The 16,843-nt window shown below is 40.0% G+C and overlaps 1 protein-coding gene across 4 annotated transcripts in view; it reads right to left on the bottom strand.

The window, feature by feature from the left end:
* The window catches only part of nphp4 (nephronophthisis 4), a 143,056-nt gene that overhangs the window by 58,185 nt on the left and 68,028 nt on the right, over window positions 1-16,843 (bottom strand). For 3 of the 4 annotated variants that reach the window (XM_034875512.1, XM_034875513.1, XM_034875514.1), the window contains exons 10-13: window positions 12,834-13,052; window positions 12,183-12,315; window positions 6,896-6,948; window positions 292-429 (exon numbers count right to left, since the gene is read on the bottom strand). In XM_034875512.1, the coding sequence (XP_034731403.1) occupies window positions 292-429; window positions 6,896-6,948; window positions 12,183-12,315; window positions 12,834-13,052 (543 nt within the window). The remainder of the gene's footprint in view (window positions 1-291; window positions 430-6,895; window positions 6,949-12,182; window positions 12,316-12,833; window positions 13,053-16,843) is intronic. The other variant, XM_034875515.1, reaches the window with a different exon arrangement.

Below are 16,843 nucleotides of genomic sequence, written 5' to 3'. Positions count from 1 at the left end.
ATTCTGTTTATATTCAGAGCATTTCACCAAAACACAGTGTCATGTAAAGGTGAGTGTATCTTTGAAGTCTAGAGAGTGACTGTCTGAATATCCTTAGGGATTGTAAAAAGACAAATGTGTACTATGTACTAAGTGTTTGTGTTTAAATGCACCTACGACTACTCCGGAGTTGCTTGTGTATTTCCTCAGTATGAATGTGTGTGTGTGTGTGTGTGAGTGGGAGTGTGAGGGTGTGTGTGTGTGTGTGTGTGTGTGTGTGTGTGTGTAGGCATATGAGGGTGGAAATCTTACGACATGTGACAGCTGGTGAGCCGATGTCAATGGGGAAGGATGGAGCAAAGAAGGAAACGACTGTTGCCAAGGCAACGCCGAGCTGGAGTGGCTGATGGTTGGGTAGCGTGAAGAAGCTGCCAGTTGAGACAGTGAAAGCTGCAGAGAAACAATGCAAATGATTTGCTGTTATTACTATTATGATTATGAACAAACTTTACGCCAGAGAGACACATGTGCCATCTCAGACGACAAAAACAGTGCTTTGGCACTTATAAGCCCTTCTCATTCTACCCACTTCTCCACCCACAGCACTTCAACATTGTTGACATTTATTATTGCATTGTTATTATTGCTATACTTATTATTGTTGTACATGAAAACCAAAGGCCACTTAAAACACCAACAGTGATTTGTAATGACTAAAAAGGCACAGACTAAATGAAGTTGTCCTGGCGATAGGGGCGTCATTTGGTTTCTGTTGTTTTAGGAGGCATGGACAAACTGTTACTAATAAACTAATTTTTGTAAACTAATTTGATGGATTTGTTGAGATTTAAGACCGGCTTAAAATAGACACAGCATTTATTCAGAATTATAAGCATATTTTTTATTTTTCCATTTGAATTAGCTGCTGATGGTGTTTTCTGTTAATGTAAACTCAACACTTCAAATCCGCTATGATCAAAACAAATGGAGACAATAAAGGTATTTGAACCCTCCTTACAGTAAAAGAAGATATATTGATTCACCCAGTAATCTCTTGGACATGGGGACATTACGCTGATTTACAATAATTCCCCTTTGCCTGGAGATAGATCAAACAGACATTCCCATTCCCTCCATATCACCATATCTAACAAAAAAAGGAAGTAATCACACTGTTCAGACTTAATTTGCTACCGTGACATGATGCGATGAAACACTAAATGTATGGAAAACAGGAAACATTTACCGGTAGTTCACACTGTAGCTGTGAGTTGAAGAAGCACCTGAAAGATATATGACCTGTTTCAAGCTGAGGTACTTGAATATATTGTTTAATAGGAAAGGATGCACTGGTTATAGTGGTTTCCATAGCAACAAGTGTGAACCTAGAAACGTAGGTAGCTGCGAAAATGACACAGGCAACTTATTACCAATCTATACTTTACAAATGTATATCTACTTTTCCCCTTGAATTTCTCCTAAAGTAGTTCTAAGGTTTGAAAAATCATCTTCTTTCACATTGTCTGCATCAGCTTGTTCCAAATCTCTATGAAGACAGTTGATGTTTACACTGAGTGAAATATTTAAACAGCAGACAGACAAGATCATTTTGGAGTTCATTTTCAAATAAATTGAACACACAAAATGTCACTGATATAGACACGGTAAAGAGATTTGACTGACATGCTTTCAGAGTGGATATCTTCATCAAAACTGCCTGGCGCTCCACAGTTTGCTCACTCACAAATTCTATGTTAGGTTTAGGCGTAACCCATAAAATGAGCTGTTCTGGCTGTGAGAATTGGTCGAAATGTCCTCAAAAATCAAAATGTCCTAAAATGTCAAGACCACTGGGCTGTCACAAATCAGTCATCACAAGTACTGCTAAGCCATACCACATAATTTCACACACAGACAGCCACACACACACAACTCACAATGAGTCACCACATCCTGCACACAGAGGGTGTGAAAGACACCACACTCATTCTTCATGTGGGGTTAACACACACACACACACACACACCAACAGTACACACCCACACTCCAAGAGAATACGCAGAGGCAATTAGTAGTGTCAATGCTGTGGCTGCCAATGTTCTGAACTCAGCCTGTTTGCCCTGACAGCCAAACAGATCATCTGTTCACATTCTGGCTTCATTGGACCTGTTCATTTGGCGTTTTTCTGATGGTCAGTGTGTGTGTATGAGGGGGAGAGATATGGAGTCAAGCTCATCATGTGTCTCTATGAAAGAAGGTGGGAGGCTGGTCTGGTTTGAGAGGGAGGATGATCAAGTAGAAAAACAAGTGAAAAATAGATAACTGGAAACAAATACTAAAAACAAAAGGTGACACAGTAAAGCACAAACATAGGAAGCTATTAGAGATGCATGAGAAAGGGGGAGTACCAAGTCAAAGTTTGAACAAAAGGGGTGGGATGCGAGTAAGGCTGAAAGATTGGACAATATATAATAGCAGAGAAAAAATTTAAATATGTTGAAAATAAATACAAAATGGAGCAAAAAGAAGTAATATAAACAGGGCAACCAAAGACTTAAACATTTACAGGGTTTTAGTAAGCTGAACATTAGTATGCTTAACGTCAAAGGAACACAAATGTATTATATGAGACCATGCCAGTACCTGTTTACACCAGTTAAATGTTTGCTCTCTTGTTGGGCTAACAACAAGCTTAACAAGATACCATTATTAAATGTAATAAGACATCTTTTAAACCAAGCAGAATATAAATCACCTGTTGGTCTTTTTTTCAACAGAAAGACAAACCCAATTTTTCTTTACGTGTTAGTATTTTGCTCACTGGCATGTATTTTTTACCAGATATAACCAGTGTTTTTAATAGCGGCTCACATATTTAATATTAACTATAGCTCAGCAAATTTGCTGTTGACAGTTGCCATCATCCGTCAGTTGTTGCAGCTTGTTAAGACACTGTTAATTATGTGTGTTATGAAACTGACACTATGCATATGCTAGGCATTTATTACGGATATTCTGAAAAAAAAAAAAAAAAGCTCTCTGACAATCTACTTTACTGTTAAATGTTTAATATACACAAAATGTAGGATGTATGAGTGTTAAAAGGTAGCACTGTGACCCTCCGGTTGACATAAGCCACTGCTATGTTTACAATCCCACAAATGAAAAGCTATAGGGCAGGATAGTCGTCATGTCCCTCTTTATGTTTACATTTGAGCGTGGTTATTATAGTTAACTGGATATTTAGCCCTTTCATTTTACACAAACAGAGGTGCAATTACACCTCTTCATCTTGTAAAACCGTTATTTCAGTGTTCCAAATGATCTGGCAGCCCTTAAATGCAAAACTGTAGTTTTCATTCAGATTTTCCAAATTAGAATACAAAGCCCCCGTGTACCTGGGGATAACATAGTTTGATCTCATTTGCAGCTAATGTTACTAAACATTGCAAATACCTGAGAAAAGAAAGTTCAAGATGATCAATAATTACTAAAAAAAGCATCTCAAATAAATGTTGTGAAGTAAATTGACGTGAGGTCAGCCAATGAAGAAGTTGAGCTGTAACCTCCAAGGAGTCATTATCATAGGCATATACCAGCATTAACATAAATCCATTGTAATTTCAGAGAAAACAATTTCCGTTTAGTTCAACATAAAAATCGATCTGAAAATACGTTATTTGACATGGTTATAATGATATTTACCCATTCACTTTCTAGTGTTGAGACAGAATGATTCACTCACAGCAATAAAAAGGCTAGAGTGTTAAAACAGAGTTGAACAATAAACAATGGTCAGAAATCTTGAATCCTATTCTTTTGGACAGATACTTTAATGCCAGTACCTCGGGGAAAAAGAGGGATGCAGCGATGAGGTGTGTCTGAGCCAGTGCCAGCTGCCAAATAGCCCTCTGCCAGCAACAAACTGAAACACGGCCTCACCTTCGGCCCATGGATTACGAGACCACCTGGGTCGACAGAACACGAGCATGACCCTGAAACATCATCGCAGCCCGATGCGAGATATCATCATCAACACAGGCAAACAAACTAAGCTGTTCTCCCACATGTTGGCTATAAATACCACAAGACCCTTAGCATTCTGCACCACAGAAAACCGAGAGTGTCAAGGATCAATAATTTATGCGAGCAAGAGAAAGTTGTCAGATCCAACTATGTAGACAGACAGAGCTGGAGCGTACGGTTTGTTTACAGAGCCATTTCAGAGGAGGATACCATTGATTAATCAGCGCTTGACAGCCATGTTGAAGAGAAAGGAATCTTTTTGGTTGAACAGGCAAAATCATTTTAGGATTGAAATAAGTGTATTTTTATAACAGTATCTTTGAAAGGGTAGGAGACACAGAGCTAGGGAGATACAGAGACTGTATTTGTGAATTTTGCAGCAACACTAGAGTTGTGATGAATTGTAGGGGGACTGCCAACAGCAGTGGCATGGCTTCATAGAGTGTTTTCTGCTTCATTTCTTTAAGCAGAATCCTGGATGGCCATCAAATAAATATCTATGGTGTGCAAACTGAGCAGCCAGGGCACTAATGACTACTACTTTACACCCTTATTTACTCAACATGAAAGTATTATAGATTATTATATCATTAGATACATTCACTCTAAATGGAATGCTGCTTTCAATAATTTCTTTGGCCACTTGGGGGCGGTGGAACAAGCTAAAAACATTTGCCATAGCAACACCCTGCTACGTTTTAGAAAACCTTTGTTTCTTGAGACATTCAGCAGACACAGAGCATTCATTCAACATTAGCATTCATTTGTAGTTGCGTTTTTGCTTTGCTTAAGGACTCCAGCAACTCCTGTCTCTTGAGCTGCTGGATATTTGACACATTTCACCAGCTTGTCACTACTTCATCTGTCTGTCCTTTGCCCGATCATTCAAATATTATCACACAGTGAAAATAACATATTTTCTTTTTGATTTAATTCTGCCGTTTGGTAGATTGGATTTTTTGGGAATTAGGATATGTAAAATAGACTGTGTATGCACAGTGGTATACTGTGTATCCAGCTAAGCACCACCATATTGTAATGTCCTCCCCTAAGAGCTGAGAGCGCGGGGAGCTGCCCACTTGCAGGCTTCCACTGCCCTCGCTTAATCAAAATGAGGGTTGATTTGTTGAGTTCATGGGCGCTCCCACAACTCCCAGCCCCTGTTGGTTTAATTGAAGTTGGCCTACAATACAGGCTGCAGCTCATTTTGGCTGTGTGTGTGTGAGTGTGTGTGTGTGTGTGTGTGTCTCCGGCCTCATCCTGAGAGAGAGCAGCATCCATCACAACTCCCAGTCTGCCTTGGCACCTCCACTAAGGCTGAGGGATGATGGTAACAGTAGCTTAGCTCAGTCACAATGAGCAGAGAAAAAAAATACACACACAGCAACACACACTGTTGGTATGTGTTACATATGGTCGATGTCGGTACTTTACTAAGAATGGGATATGAGTCAGTCATCGTCACCCACCACAGATACGATGGGTGGATAATTACAGTGCAGTTAAATTTATGACATTGTTAATGTACAATTGATCAGTGCTATATCAGTTGCCTGCAGGAAGCCTCTAACATATACTGATGATAATGTGACATTTAATCTGATTTAATGCAACAAGGCATGCTTATTATTATCAGCATTACTTCTATTTTCAGGTTTCTGTGGTGATTTAACCGTTCCATGATTGACACACACAAGTATCTTGTTTTCCAAGAATAACATTTTCAACAGAAATACGCCCTCCCACTTTTCTTCCTTCCAAGCCAGCTGCATACATATTCAGTTAAACTCCAGCTACAGGATGTTTTGATAGACCAAATCTTTCCGGAATCTCACACCGGTGAGTCAAAATATTAAAAGATGCCAATTGTGCTTTCTAATCACATTGTTGCAGAGAGATCTGGGACAGATAATGCATAATGCATTTTCTCTGACATCAGAACACTGGACTGGACACTCAAGCCCTCTACAGGAAGGGCAAAAGCTGTGTCTATTTTCTGAGGAGGCTGAGGTCCTTCAACATCTGCAGGACAATGCTGATGAAGTTTTATGAGTCTGTGGGGGCCAGTGCTATCCTCTTTGAAGTAGCATGCTGGGGCAGCAGGCTTAGGCTAGCTGACGCAAACAGACTCAACAAACTGATCCGCAAGGCCAGTGACGTTGCGGGGGTGGATCTGGACTCTCTGTTGGAGTTGTCAGAGAGAAGGACGCTGTCCAAACTACATGCCATGTTGGACAATGTCTTGCACCCACACCCTGGTTTGCTGCTCATTCACAGGAGCACTTTCAATGATAGACTCATTCTCCCAAAATGCACCACAGAGCGCCACAGGAAGTCATTCCTGCCTGTGGCCATCAAACTTTATAACTCCTCCCTCTAGGTGTCTCACACACACATACTTAGAGGTTAAAACTGGACAATATTATCTGTTTGGTGCAATAACACTGGCCTGAAATGTGTGCAATACTCAACTGCTACTATTATTATTATTATTATTATTACTTTTCACCATTGCAACTCCTTAATTATGTTAATTACATAAATAGTGTATCATAATATTCCTTTAACTATGTAAATACCGTACATATCCACACTCCTTATTTTTCTTTATTTATATTTCTACTCTGATATTTATACTGTTTGTGCAACTGCAACACAGAGTTTCCCTTCGGGGTTCAATAAAGTATTTCTGATTCTGATTTGTAAAAAATTTCTAAAGAATTGAACTGCAGTTTAGTCAAGATGATGATTATGATCTTTGTCTAAAGATTACAAAAGGGGAGCTTGTTTTTAGTGAAAAAAGGGGACTTCAGACAAAGCCTTCTTGTCATAACACTAGCTGTTTTAGCACTTAGGGTTTAGTCACTAGTTTAAGTTGAGTCGGTCTTACCCCGGGGCCTTGAGGAGATTCTGGAGGAGAAGCTGGTGAAATTGATTTTTGACCTGAAAAACAGGAGCAAAACAAAAGAAGATTAAAAACAGAACAAAATAAAAACTGTCTATCCACCACATCAGTTAAATAGCAAATGTACCTACATCCATCTGTTTGCCCATGGGGCTTACAGAGAGGTGTGTTCAGGTGCATTATTGGCGTATTGCTATCTTGAGGCAGCGGAAAGCAATTGGCGCTACCAACAATAACCTGTGCTAAAGTCAATAACGCAACATTTCATTGTTATTTTTAACAGCGTATTAGTAAAATGCCCATGGACTCGTGCACAGCACGCACACACTATGCTTGTTACACACACAGGGACGCGCAGTCCGCATACAAACATGCAAAAAGGTTAAAACATGTTACTTTGCAAATCCGCCGTCATAATAGAAATCCGACAAGGTAGACATTCCTTAGCACAACCCTTTTGAAACATGCCCCTGGCGCATGGGCCCTTTTTCTAACATTAAACTAGCAAAAGTGGATCTTTACATGCCCTAACCGCACCTGCGCCAGGCGCTTCACACCATGCACTTGGATCGTTAAAATGGGGGTCCGAGTATTCAGTTAGTGTAACATTTATCCCGTTTCTTGTTAATGTCTTCATCTGCATATCACTTGGCTAATGTTATGTGCACCTCCAGTTCAATGTTTACCAAGCTTCATTAACAACATTATAATGTCTTCCCCATGCTCTGCGTGCTTGGAAGCACTGTTTATTGTATAATGTGGTTAGACATTTAGTGGAACATCATCTTCTGAGAGGGAATGGAAGTTGTTGATTGGGTATGCTTTCAGGTGGCATCCTGAGGTATGAAGAATATACTGTGACAATGTGTACCGCATCACTGGGATACTACTTATAATGAGTAACAAATCCCTCCATTTCACACAGATCAGGAGGCATAGCTAGATTTAGATGTCACACTGACTTTAAAGACCAGCCATGCTTTCTGAGGTTTTTAGTTGGTAGCGTTAGTAATACTGAAATGAAAGGCTTTCCAACATGTCGTTGTCCTCCTCTCACCCTCTTTCTTGCTCTCTGTACTGGGCTTGACTGGGCTTTTGGAAATTGTTTCAGTTGCCCGGGGTGTCTTAGTGCAGCTCCCACTCTGTTCAGACTACATGCACACAGAGTGGACACAGAGCAGGACTGGCTGGCTCTCCGTCACAAATGTGCTCTGGCATTCCCCCGGCGGCCATTTTATTTTGAGGGCTTTCCATTTCCTCACTGTTTTACATTTTGAGCCGGCGGAAGAATGCCTTTCACCTCATTAGCTGGACTCACATGCAAGTTGGCCAATTATTCATGATCAATGAGAGGCTGTCTTGACAGCGGAGCAAACCAGCAGATGTACGAGTTGGACACAAGCACCTTTACATGCATAACACACAGAGGATTGAGGAAGATTGTAAATGTAAAGATTGCTTCATTAAAATTCAATTCAATGATGCATTTGTGTTGAAACAGCAAGATTGCCTCCACAAGTTACCCCTCTCAGTTTTTCATTAGGGGCAGCGAGGGATGTGTTACGGTCATTTAAAAAAACAGATAAATTAAATAAATGCCAAATTTCCACCCTCATGGCATTGTCTATGATGAATAACTTAGGTTTCCAACCCTAACCCCTAAATTTAACCTTTCCTTGTCTGCTTTTTCCGTAACCATGAACTATCTCTCCTGTCCTTTCAGATCCTCCAGTTAATTCCAGAGTTTTACCTGTAATGACCCCCCATTGAATGTTGAACTCCTGGTCTCTTAACTGATCCTGCATTACATATGTTTGCCCCATCTTCCCTGCGTGCCTGGATCTGACTTTTGCGACCTCCAGTAAACCTTTTTATCTTACCGGCCTGGTCTTGGAGACCTGCTTTTGGGGTCAAATCTGTTTTTACTGAGACTTTACAAGAGGTTAACACACACACACACACACACACACACACACACACACACACACACACACACACACACACACACACACACACAAAGTAGGATGGATAGATGATTAAGGTGCAGAAATCAAAGAATGACAGCAATTCATTATATAATTCTCCTCCGAACACTAGCCCAAATCATTATGTGTTTTTGGGCGATCCTCTAAGGACACTCCAACACTGATTAAATTGTCATTAATAGACTTTGCCAAAAGCTTTCTCCACACGTCCATTAAGTAGGCCCTGATCAACGCTTATCTTCTCTCCCAAGATAAGTTAACAGCATCATTAGTGGGACAATCATCAGGTATATGACTGGGGTCCACTCACGCTGTCACTGGGATTGAGTGGCCAAGTGTAGTGTTTACTACACTTTAAATTCATTCACTGAGAGGCACAGAGCAAACCATTGGTTTGGGTTTCAGTAAGAAATGCATACAGTGGCACATCATTTATCTTTGGCTGCGAGTGGGATGGAATATTTATCAAAACTTTGTCTCAGTGAGAGGCCTCTTTAAACCTTGGGGTTCAGGAGCTATTTTTGGAAGGATATGATGGAACGGTCATGCTTAATTAGGAGTTACGGAAAAAAGAATCTTCTGTCCGAGCGCTTTTTTCCCTGTTTCCAGTTGTCCTGAGTACCTGTTTCCCTCAGATTTTTTTGGATTGCCTTCATCATTTCTTGAACTCTGTTGCCTGAAAGTTTTATTGGTATGCTAAAAAAACAATAATGCACTTTACTCACCTGAGTCGTGCATTTGTGGGTCCATTTCCTGGTGTGCGTAATAGTAATTGAGTATGAGAAGGCTTTTTTTGTTGTTGCTGAATTTAAAGCACAACAACAACAACAAAGTTCAGGAAGGTTTGGAGAATATTGAGTCTCAAAGTTGATTAAAATAAAGGGCAGAGTAATACTTTACTATACAGTCTATACTTGAAACCAAAATAATTACATATATTTACACTTGGGAGAACTGTCTCACAAAGCAGGATTATTATGTTCTAGATGAGTAAAAGACAAAACCCTCTTCAATCTAAATATCCAAGGTTTCTTCTTATCCCAAATACTTAATATTCTGTCCAGACCTATAATCTTGAGGGAGGGTGGCCTGTGAGATTACAAACCAGTAAGCACTGGCTTCCATGTCAAAAGTTGGATAGAGTAATTATACAAAATGATGAATGGCCAAAACCCCACTGCAGTTCACCAATGGATTTAAAAGCAGTTTTGTTAACAACAGTACAGGTTGTATATAGGAGTTGATACCCAAGGTTAAGAATGAATCTCCATGTTCAAACTGTAATGTATTATACTCTAATGTATTTTTTTCTTCATAAAATTATGTGAGAATATGGGCAAAGTGTGCTTAACATGCTAAATTATTTGCTGTAATGGATGTTTATTAATAAATAATCAAAAAAAGAAACAAATTAGCTAAACATGTGTTAGTCCTATCGCACCTCCTTTTATACAGCAATTAGATCCTGGAATTTCTCAAAGAAAGACCTCCAGTAAGTGCGCATCAACTCCACAACCATTACACTCAGCGGACACCAGGTATGTGTTCTTGGCCCACTGCTATTCAAACTAAGGACCCACGACCGCCCCGCCAAATATGACTCCTATCATAGTATCAACTTTGTAGAACACTCAACACCGGTGGGCTTCATCCGCAACAACAATGAGAAAGCATACAGAGGTGAGGTCGAGCAGCTGGCACTCTGGTGTCAAAATAACAACCCGTCTCTAAACTTCAATGAAACAAAAGAGATGACAATTGACTTCAGGAAGACCCAGGCTGTCTACCTCCCTCTTCTCATCAATGGATCCTGTGTGAAGTAAGTCAGGAGGAGGACCAAGTTTCTTGGTGTGCACATCGTTGATGAGCACAGCTGGTAAAGCAACTGCACCTCCCTGAAAATGTAGGGACCACAGCACCTCCACTGCCTGCACTGTCTAAAGAGAGCCAGACTCCCCACACCCATTCTGTCCACTTTCTACGGGGGAGAGTGTCCTGACTAACTGCATCACTGTCTGGTATGGGAACTACAACAGCTCAGAACGCAAGTCACTACAGAGGATAGTAAAGTCCGCTAAGTCCATCATTGGGACATTGCTCCCCTCAATCCAGGAGATCTACAAAAAACGCTGCACAATCAGGGCCTCCAAGCTCATAAAGGACCCCCTACGGACTTTTCACCATGCTGTCATTTGGAAAACAGTACCATAGCATCTGGGCAAGATCCTCCAGACTCAGCAAATGCTTCTTCCCTCAAGCTGTCAGATTCCTTAAAACCGTTGTCATTGTTGTACTATATGTTTGTACCTTGTATCTGTTTGTTGGTTCTTTTGTTTTTGATCATCAAAGTAAATAGGATTTATCCACTGGGAACCATGAAAATATATATATTTTGCCAATTTGTTTGAAGTGGTTGAGATATTTCATACTATAAATGAACACTTTGACCTGCTGGTGGCACCAGAAAAAAGCTAGAGGGTAACCATTGGGATTCAAACTCTGGATACCATGACTATTTTTACAAAATATCATGACAATCTACAGATTTTTCAGTTGGACCAAAGTGTTGGACCAACTGACAGACCAACATGGCCATTTCTAAAACTATGGCACTAGCATGGATAAAAAATGGAAGAGGTTCATAAAAAACGTTGGCACAAATACTAGCTATCAATGAAAATACCACAATTATAAGTATCAGTATTTGTTTTTAAAAGCACAATTCAGTCAGTATTTATAATGGTATAAAAGTGAAAATACTGGATGTGTGAGTCGTTGTCTATGTTCCAGCCAAAGTTCCCATCCAAGAGCAAAAATTAGCATGAAGACCCAACAGTAAGTCTTGTTTAAGATCAAGAGGCCCTAATGGACTGCCAGAGTCTTCTTCTCACACTTTGAGTTCATTGCTATATTCCCCTCAGAGCCCAATCATGAAGAGTGCTAAGTATGCAGAGAGCAGGTGGTGCAATTGAGATAACACTGCAGAGGTGGAGGCTACATCATATACAGAGGACAGGCTAGTTTGGTGTTGATTGCTTAGAACTTTGTCTGATTACACCTGGGTGTTGCTGCACACTTGAGGTGTGCCCACAAAACAATTTGAAGAAACAGACCACACGCTTTCAAATAAACAAGGAAGTGAAATCCAAATGTCGTTTTTTTTCTTTCAAGCAGTAAACACCCTGTCGCCTTGGAGGGGACTCTTTATAAAAGCTTACTCCTATTTCTTTCCAAGTAATTAATTTGTGTGCTTAAAAAGCCAGAATGGATAACGTGATGATATTTACCCTGTAAAGGTGATGAAGGTGATCTTCTCTGACGTGGCACATCCTCCTGCTTTGTCCTCAAAGATGCCTTTGGGCTAGACGCCTTCCTTTCCAGACTGGATGACAGCCGAAATGTTATGGTATCCCTCGCCTCCTTAAGAGGAAAAAAGTTTCACACATTTTAATAACGCAAAAACTGTTGGAGATTTAACAGTTCAGATTATGTAGGGAAGAAAAAAACTGTAATGAATGAGATACAGCCAACAGCTAGCCGCTGTGTAAATGTTTGAACTGTGTGAAAATGTACAGCTTTTATAGGAAAAGTTAATTCATTCCAAGATGACAACTTTTACACCCTTTGAAAAGTTTGATACTGTCAATAAAAAGATGTAAGTTGGAGACAATTATTTGTCTACAAGCAGTGTTGTAAACTGTGATATTTTACATCACATGATGATGTAAAATAACCTTGTACTGTACTGTGAGAGTGGTGTTAATGCACTACATGATGCCCAAAAACATTTTAGATAATGTAAAAAATTTTGTCATCAGGAAAACGTTTTTACACATATTTGTGCGAGTGCCAAAAACAGCACCATGTCTTAACATTTTCAATGCATTCTTTACATTTTGTTCCATGGACAAAGTCATGTCTCTGTGCTATTGTGTTACCTGAGCTGTGCCTGGAGCTGAGAGTGGCAAAGGGCTCTGAGTTTTGGCAGACATCTCTGCGCTGTAGACCATGACTCCGTGAGGGTTTGGCTTTGCACCTGCTTGTAGAACAAGCTGTATATCTTCCCCCTTCCAGTCAGCCGGCTCCTGGAATGGGCACCAAATCCCCCAACGAAGGCACTGCAAGAAGGCCGCTCGGGATGTGGAGGTGGCAGACAGCTGTGTGATAGAAAAATACACAAGATTAGAGGACATTAAGACACTGACATCAGTATTAATGTTGTCATAGTGGAAACAACCTTGATTAACCTTTTCATAACTGCACAGAGAGAAAACTGGATTTACCCCCCACACAGTAATTGTTCAATCACAGCAACTGTTACTAGGCACTGCAGGTCTGTCAAGCTTTGGATTTCTCCATATTTATTTATTTCCTTTCCATTACTATAAATACAAGAGCAAGGAATGAATGAAAGCAGTGTGACATAATCCACAAATTTTAACTAGTAAACTACAGCATTAACCAAGCTTTACCTCCAAGGCCAAGCTTTAGCATGTCGTTAGCTACTGTTACTTAATTGTTCAAAAACAATTACTGTTGGGGATTAAAACATGGGCTGCGTGGGAACAAGTATAACACCGTTCTCAGATTCTGCTAACCACTATTCATTGCAGTCATTGCAGAGGTCATCAGCACTGGGATTGCTTGCTGTAGACACCAGCAGCCAGCAAGACAGAACATCGCTTTGGTTAAAGCTGGGGAGAAGTCACACCTTCAACTGAATCAATCAGGGGGGCTGCTCGCAACAGCACGGGACTGGCAGGAAAAAGTTGACGGCTCAAATTCCCAGAAAACATTTCCGTGACCACGCTCAATCCAGACAGTGTCCCGGTGTCAAGCCGTCAAGAACATCACCGACCCCGCCGAAAGGCATCGAGATGGCTGAGGATAAAGTGGGGCGATCCGTTGATTATAAAAGCTACTAAGACACAAGTCAGGGCCTGATCAACCCTGGCTGGGTCGCCTGAGTGAGGGTATTTGATGTTGTGAGACCCAAAACACCCAATTTACCCAGGATACATCACTGATGACGTGTCTGAGCTGCACCAGAGGTGTATGGTAAGAACGCTAAGTAATTGAAATATCCTCATACTTGCATGCAGTGTGCCACATAAAAAAACAGGTTTAACCCACAGACCAGCAGCAATACAGTATCTCTAATTGTACAGCTGATGTGATTTTCTTTGTTTTTGTTTTCAAAATTTGTTTATGAAGTTAAACCACTTGAATTGTATCATATCGTTTTCGAGGGGATAATGTGTTAGGCCAGTGGCACACTCCGGGTTGACCAAAAACAAAAATCTAATTTTTTAATTCAGTTTGAAACATAAATAATAATATGGAACACCAATGGAAAAGTGAATTATGTTGCAGAGTGGGTTTGAGAAGGTACTATGGATGTTTTGATATATTATTTGCAGTAACTCTGGGTCTTTAGTGAAATTTATTGTAAGTATTCAGTGCCACCTTTCAAGCATACAAAGAGGGAGTATTTGATATTCCAAAGATACATTCGTTTTTAGTTTTCCTTTAACTTTTTCCATACCACCCCCTTCTTATGGAAACACGGTTGGTGCCATGCAGCTTCAGGGATTCTGATGACAGTTGCTCGCAGCATGGCACAGCAGCAGTTTGCAGCCTAATGAAAAACTTCCATTAGACAGTAGATTAGTAGTTAATGCATTTCTAGGATTTAGTCAGACATTTTACAGTCAAGGTTCCAGTGCAAATAAATAAAAACCTTATATTTATTTGTTTTTGCTAACTTTTTTGTAAAACTTTAATAATCAATTACATAATTTGCCATATTAACTGAATCAACAAATACTCAATAATGTGAATAATATATGAAAATAGGTCAAATTTACTATGAAGCTTTGAAACTAATGTACTGCAGTGGGTTGGCATTTTACCACCGCTGACAATTATTTATGGTCAGTGCATTAGGCGGCTAAATACTAGGTCACACATCCAGTCCCAGAGCAGTTTGTTGTGTATAAACATGATTTGAAAGCAGTAGCATTGCACCTCTACTGCAGCCAGCCCTGAAAAAGTAAAAACGCATTTTGTCATGTACATCATTCACAGGGGACTCTGAGGTTTTGCTGAATCGATTAATAAGCTGGTCAGCTTGAGACACTTGTAATCAATCATATCTGGGACAATACAGAATACACAATGAACCAGCTACTCCACATTGTTGCAAGACAAAGCAGAGCATATAATGGTTCACTCAATGCCTGCAATTCCCCTGAGCAAATTTCTTACATGTAATACCATAACATGTAATAGAATGTATTTAATCTAAATGTCATGCAGTGTCCAGTGAATGTTATTATGTAAAACAGGAACTGCCTGCAGTAGTCTTGAAAGAGACTGCGCCAACACAGATGTTGCAGCTAAAGCATGGTGTCAATAATTCAACTTCTTGTATTCACGTATGGGATAACAGCGGCCATACTAACAGCCAACAGTAGAAGAGCCTGTTTCCCCCAAATTCACACCACACCTGAAACTTCAAACTGTATTACAGATTTCATTGTCCTCAGAACCACCTTTCCCTTCAGTCGCACAGCTGAACAGCTAGGACAGTGGCCAAAAAAGCTGAATAATATCAAAAATTCAATGGTTTCTGGTCAGAGTAGGTAGTAATTTGGATTTGTTTGATTTTTTAAGATTTAATGTTCTTCTCTCATCAGAGATGCGCTGCTCTGATTCAAATGAGAGCTCCCTTAAACAGCAAAGCCTTTTTTCAGCCAAATCTAACTGAATAGCTATCATATAAAGCAATTTGGTGAAACCAAACAACTTTTGGTAGAGAACTAGGCCCCACAAGTCCTCCAAACTAAATGTTAAATCAGGTTTCTTGTTATTGCCTTTCAAAATGATCCACAAACCAGCCTTCATTTAATTGTTTTCTGATCTGCCACAGCTATGGTTAACGTTTGGTGAGGTGTAGACACAAAATACTCAAGAGGTAGGAAATAAATAAAGTTTGAAAAAACAAAAGTCCTTGGTTAAGGTTTGGGAAAAGACAGTATCATCGATAAAAGGAAACCAATGTTGACTACAAAGCTTGAAATAAATAGCGGTTTCCGGTGTGAAAGTCACATCTATAGTTGACCCTTTCATCCACCCCGTCCTCTCTAAGAGCTTCAGCACAGTTTAAACAACATCAGCCTACTTCTGACTTTTCTTCTGACCGATGGCAGGCACCATTCACATGGCCACAAGAAGTCCTTGTCAAGTAAACAAAAACATAAATCATTTTAGTCTTTGAATGAGCATCACTGATTTCTTTGTTTGTTTTCTGGTGAGGACAGTAACAAAATTTCAGAATCTTATGCAAAGTAATCTTTTTGTCCGGTTAACTTGTTATCAAAGCCCAAGTTTTCAGATAGGTAAATGGAGCTAACGTTTAACGCACCACAACAAATAATGCACTTCAGCAGGGACTAAGAGTGCTCAAGGTGGAAAGGTTGAAGACACGTCACCCCCGTTTTACAAATAAGAGTATTCACTCCCTTTTTTCCTAATACAAATGAACAGATGAAATTAACAATTTCCTCAGTTGTCAACATGCGTCGGCATTGTCTGCTTGATTTGTGCCACAGCTATAAAGAAAATATACATATAGATTAGTTATTCATATACAAAGTATTGTTGGTGTCGGGTCCTATCATTAAACGTCTGTTGTATACAACGAGAACCCTTCAAATCCTAACACACATTTCAAGCAGCCCGGGATGCAGGTCAATACTCCTTTCCTCTCAGAGAGTAGTTTCAGACTATAATTTTACCCCCAAGTACCACAGACATTAACAGCTATTTATTTGAATTGTAACTCCGGAAATATATGGCAGTCATAAAACAGGTAGCAGAATATTGCCCCTTGAGGCATTGCCTGTTTTTCCATCTCATGGGGTTGAATTAAGAAGACGCTTTATAT

This window comes from Etheostoma cragini, chromosome 7 (genome assembly GCF_013103735.1).
Source record: "Etheostoma cragini isolate CJK2018 chromosome 7, CSU_Ecrag_1.0, whole genome shotgun sequence".
Lineage (NCBI taxonomy): Eukaryota > Metazoa > Chordata > Actinopteri > Perciformes > Percidae > Etheostoma > Etheostoma cragini.
This window is presented reverse-complemented; position numbering and strand designations above follow the sequence as displayed.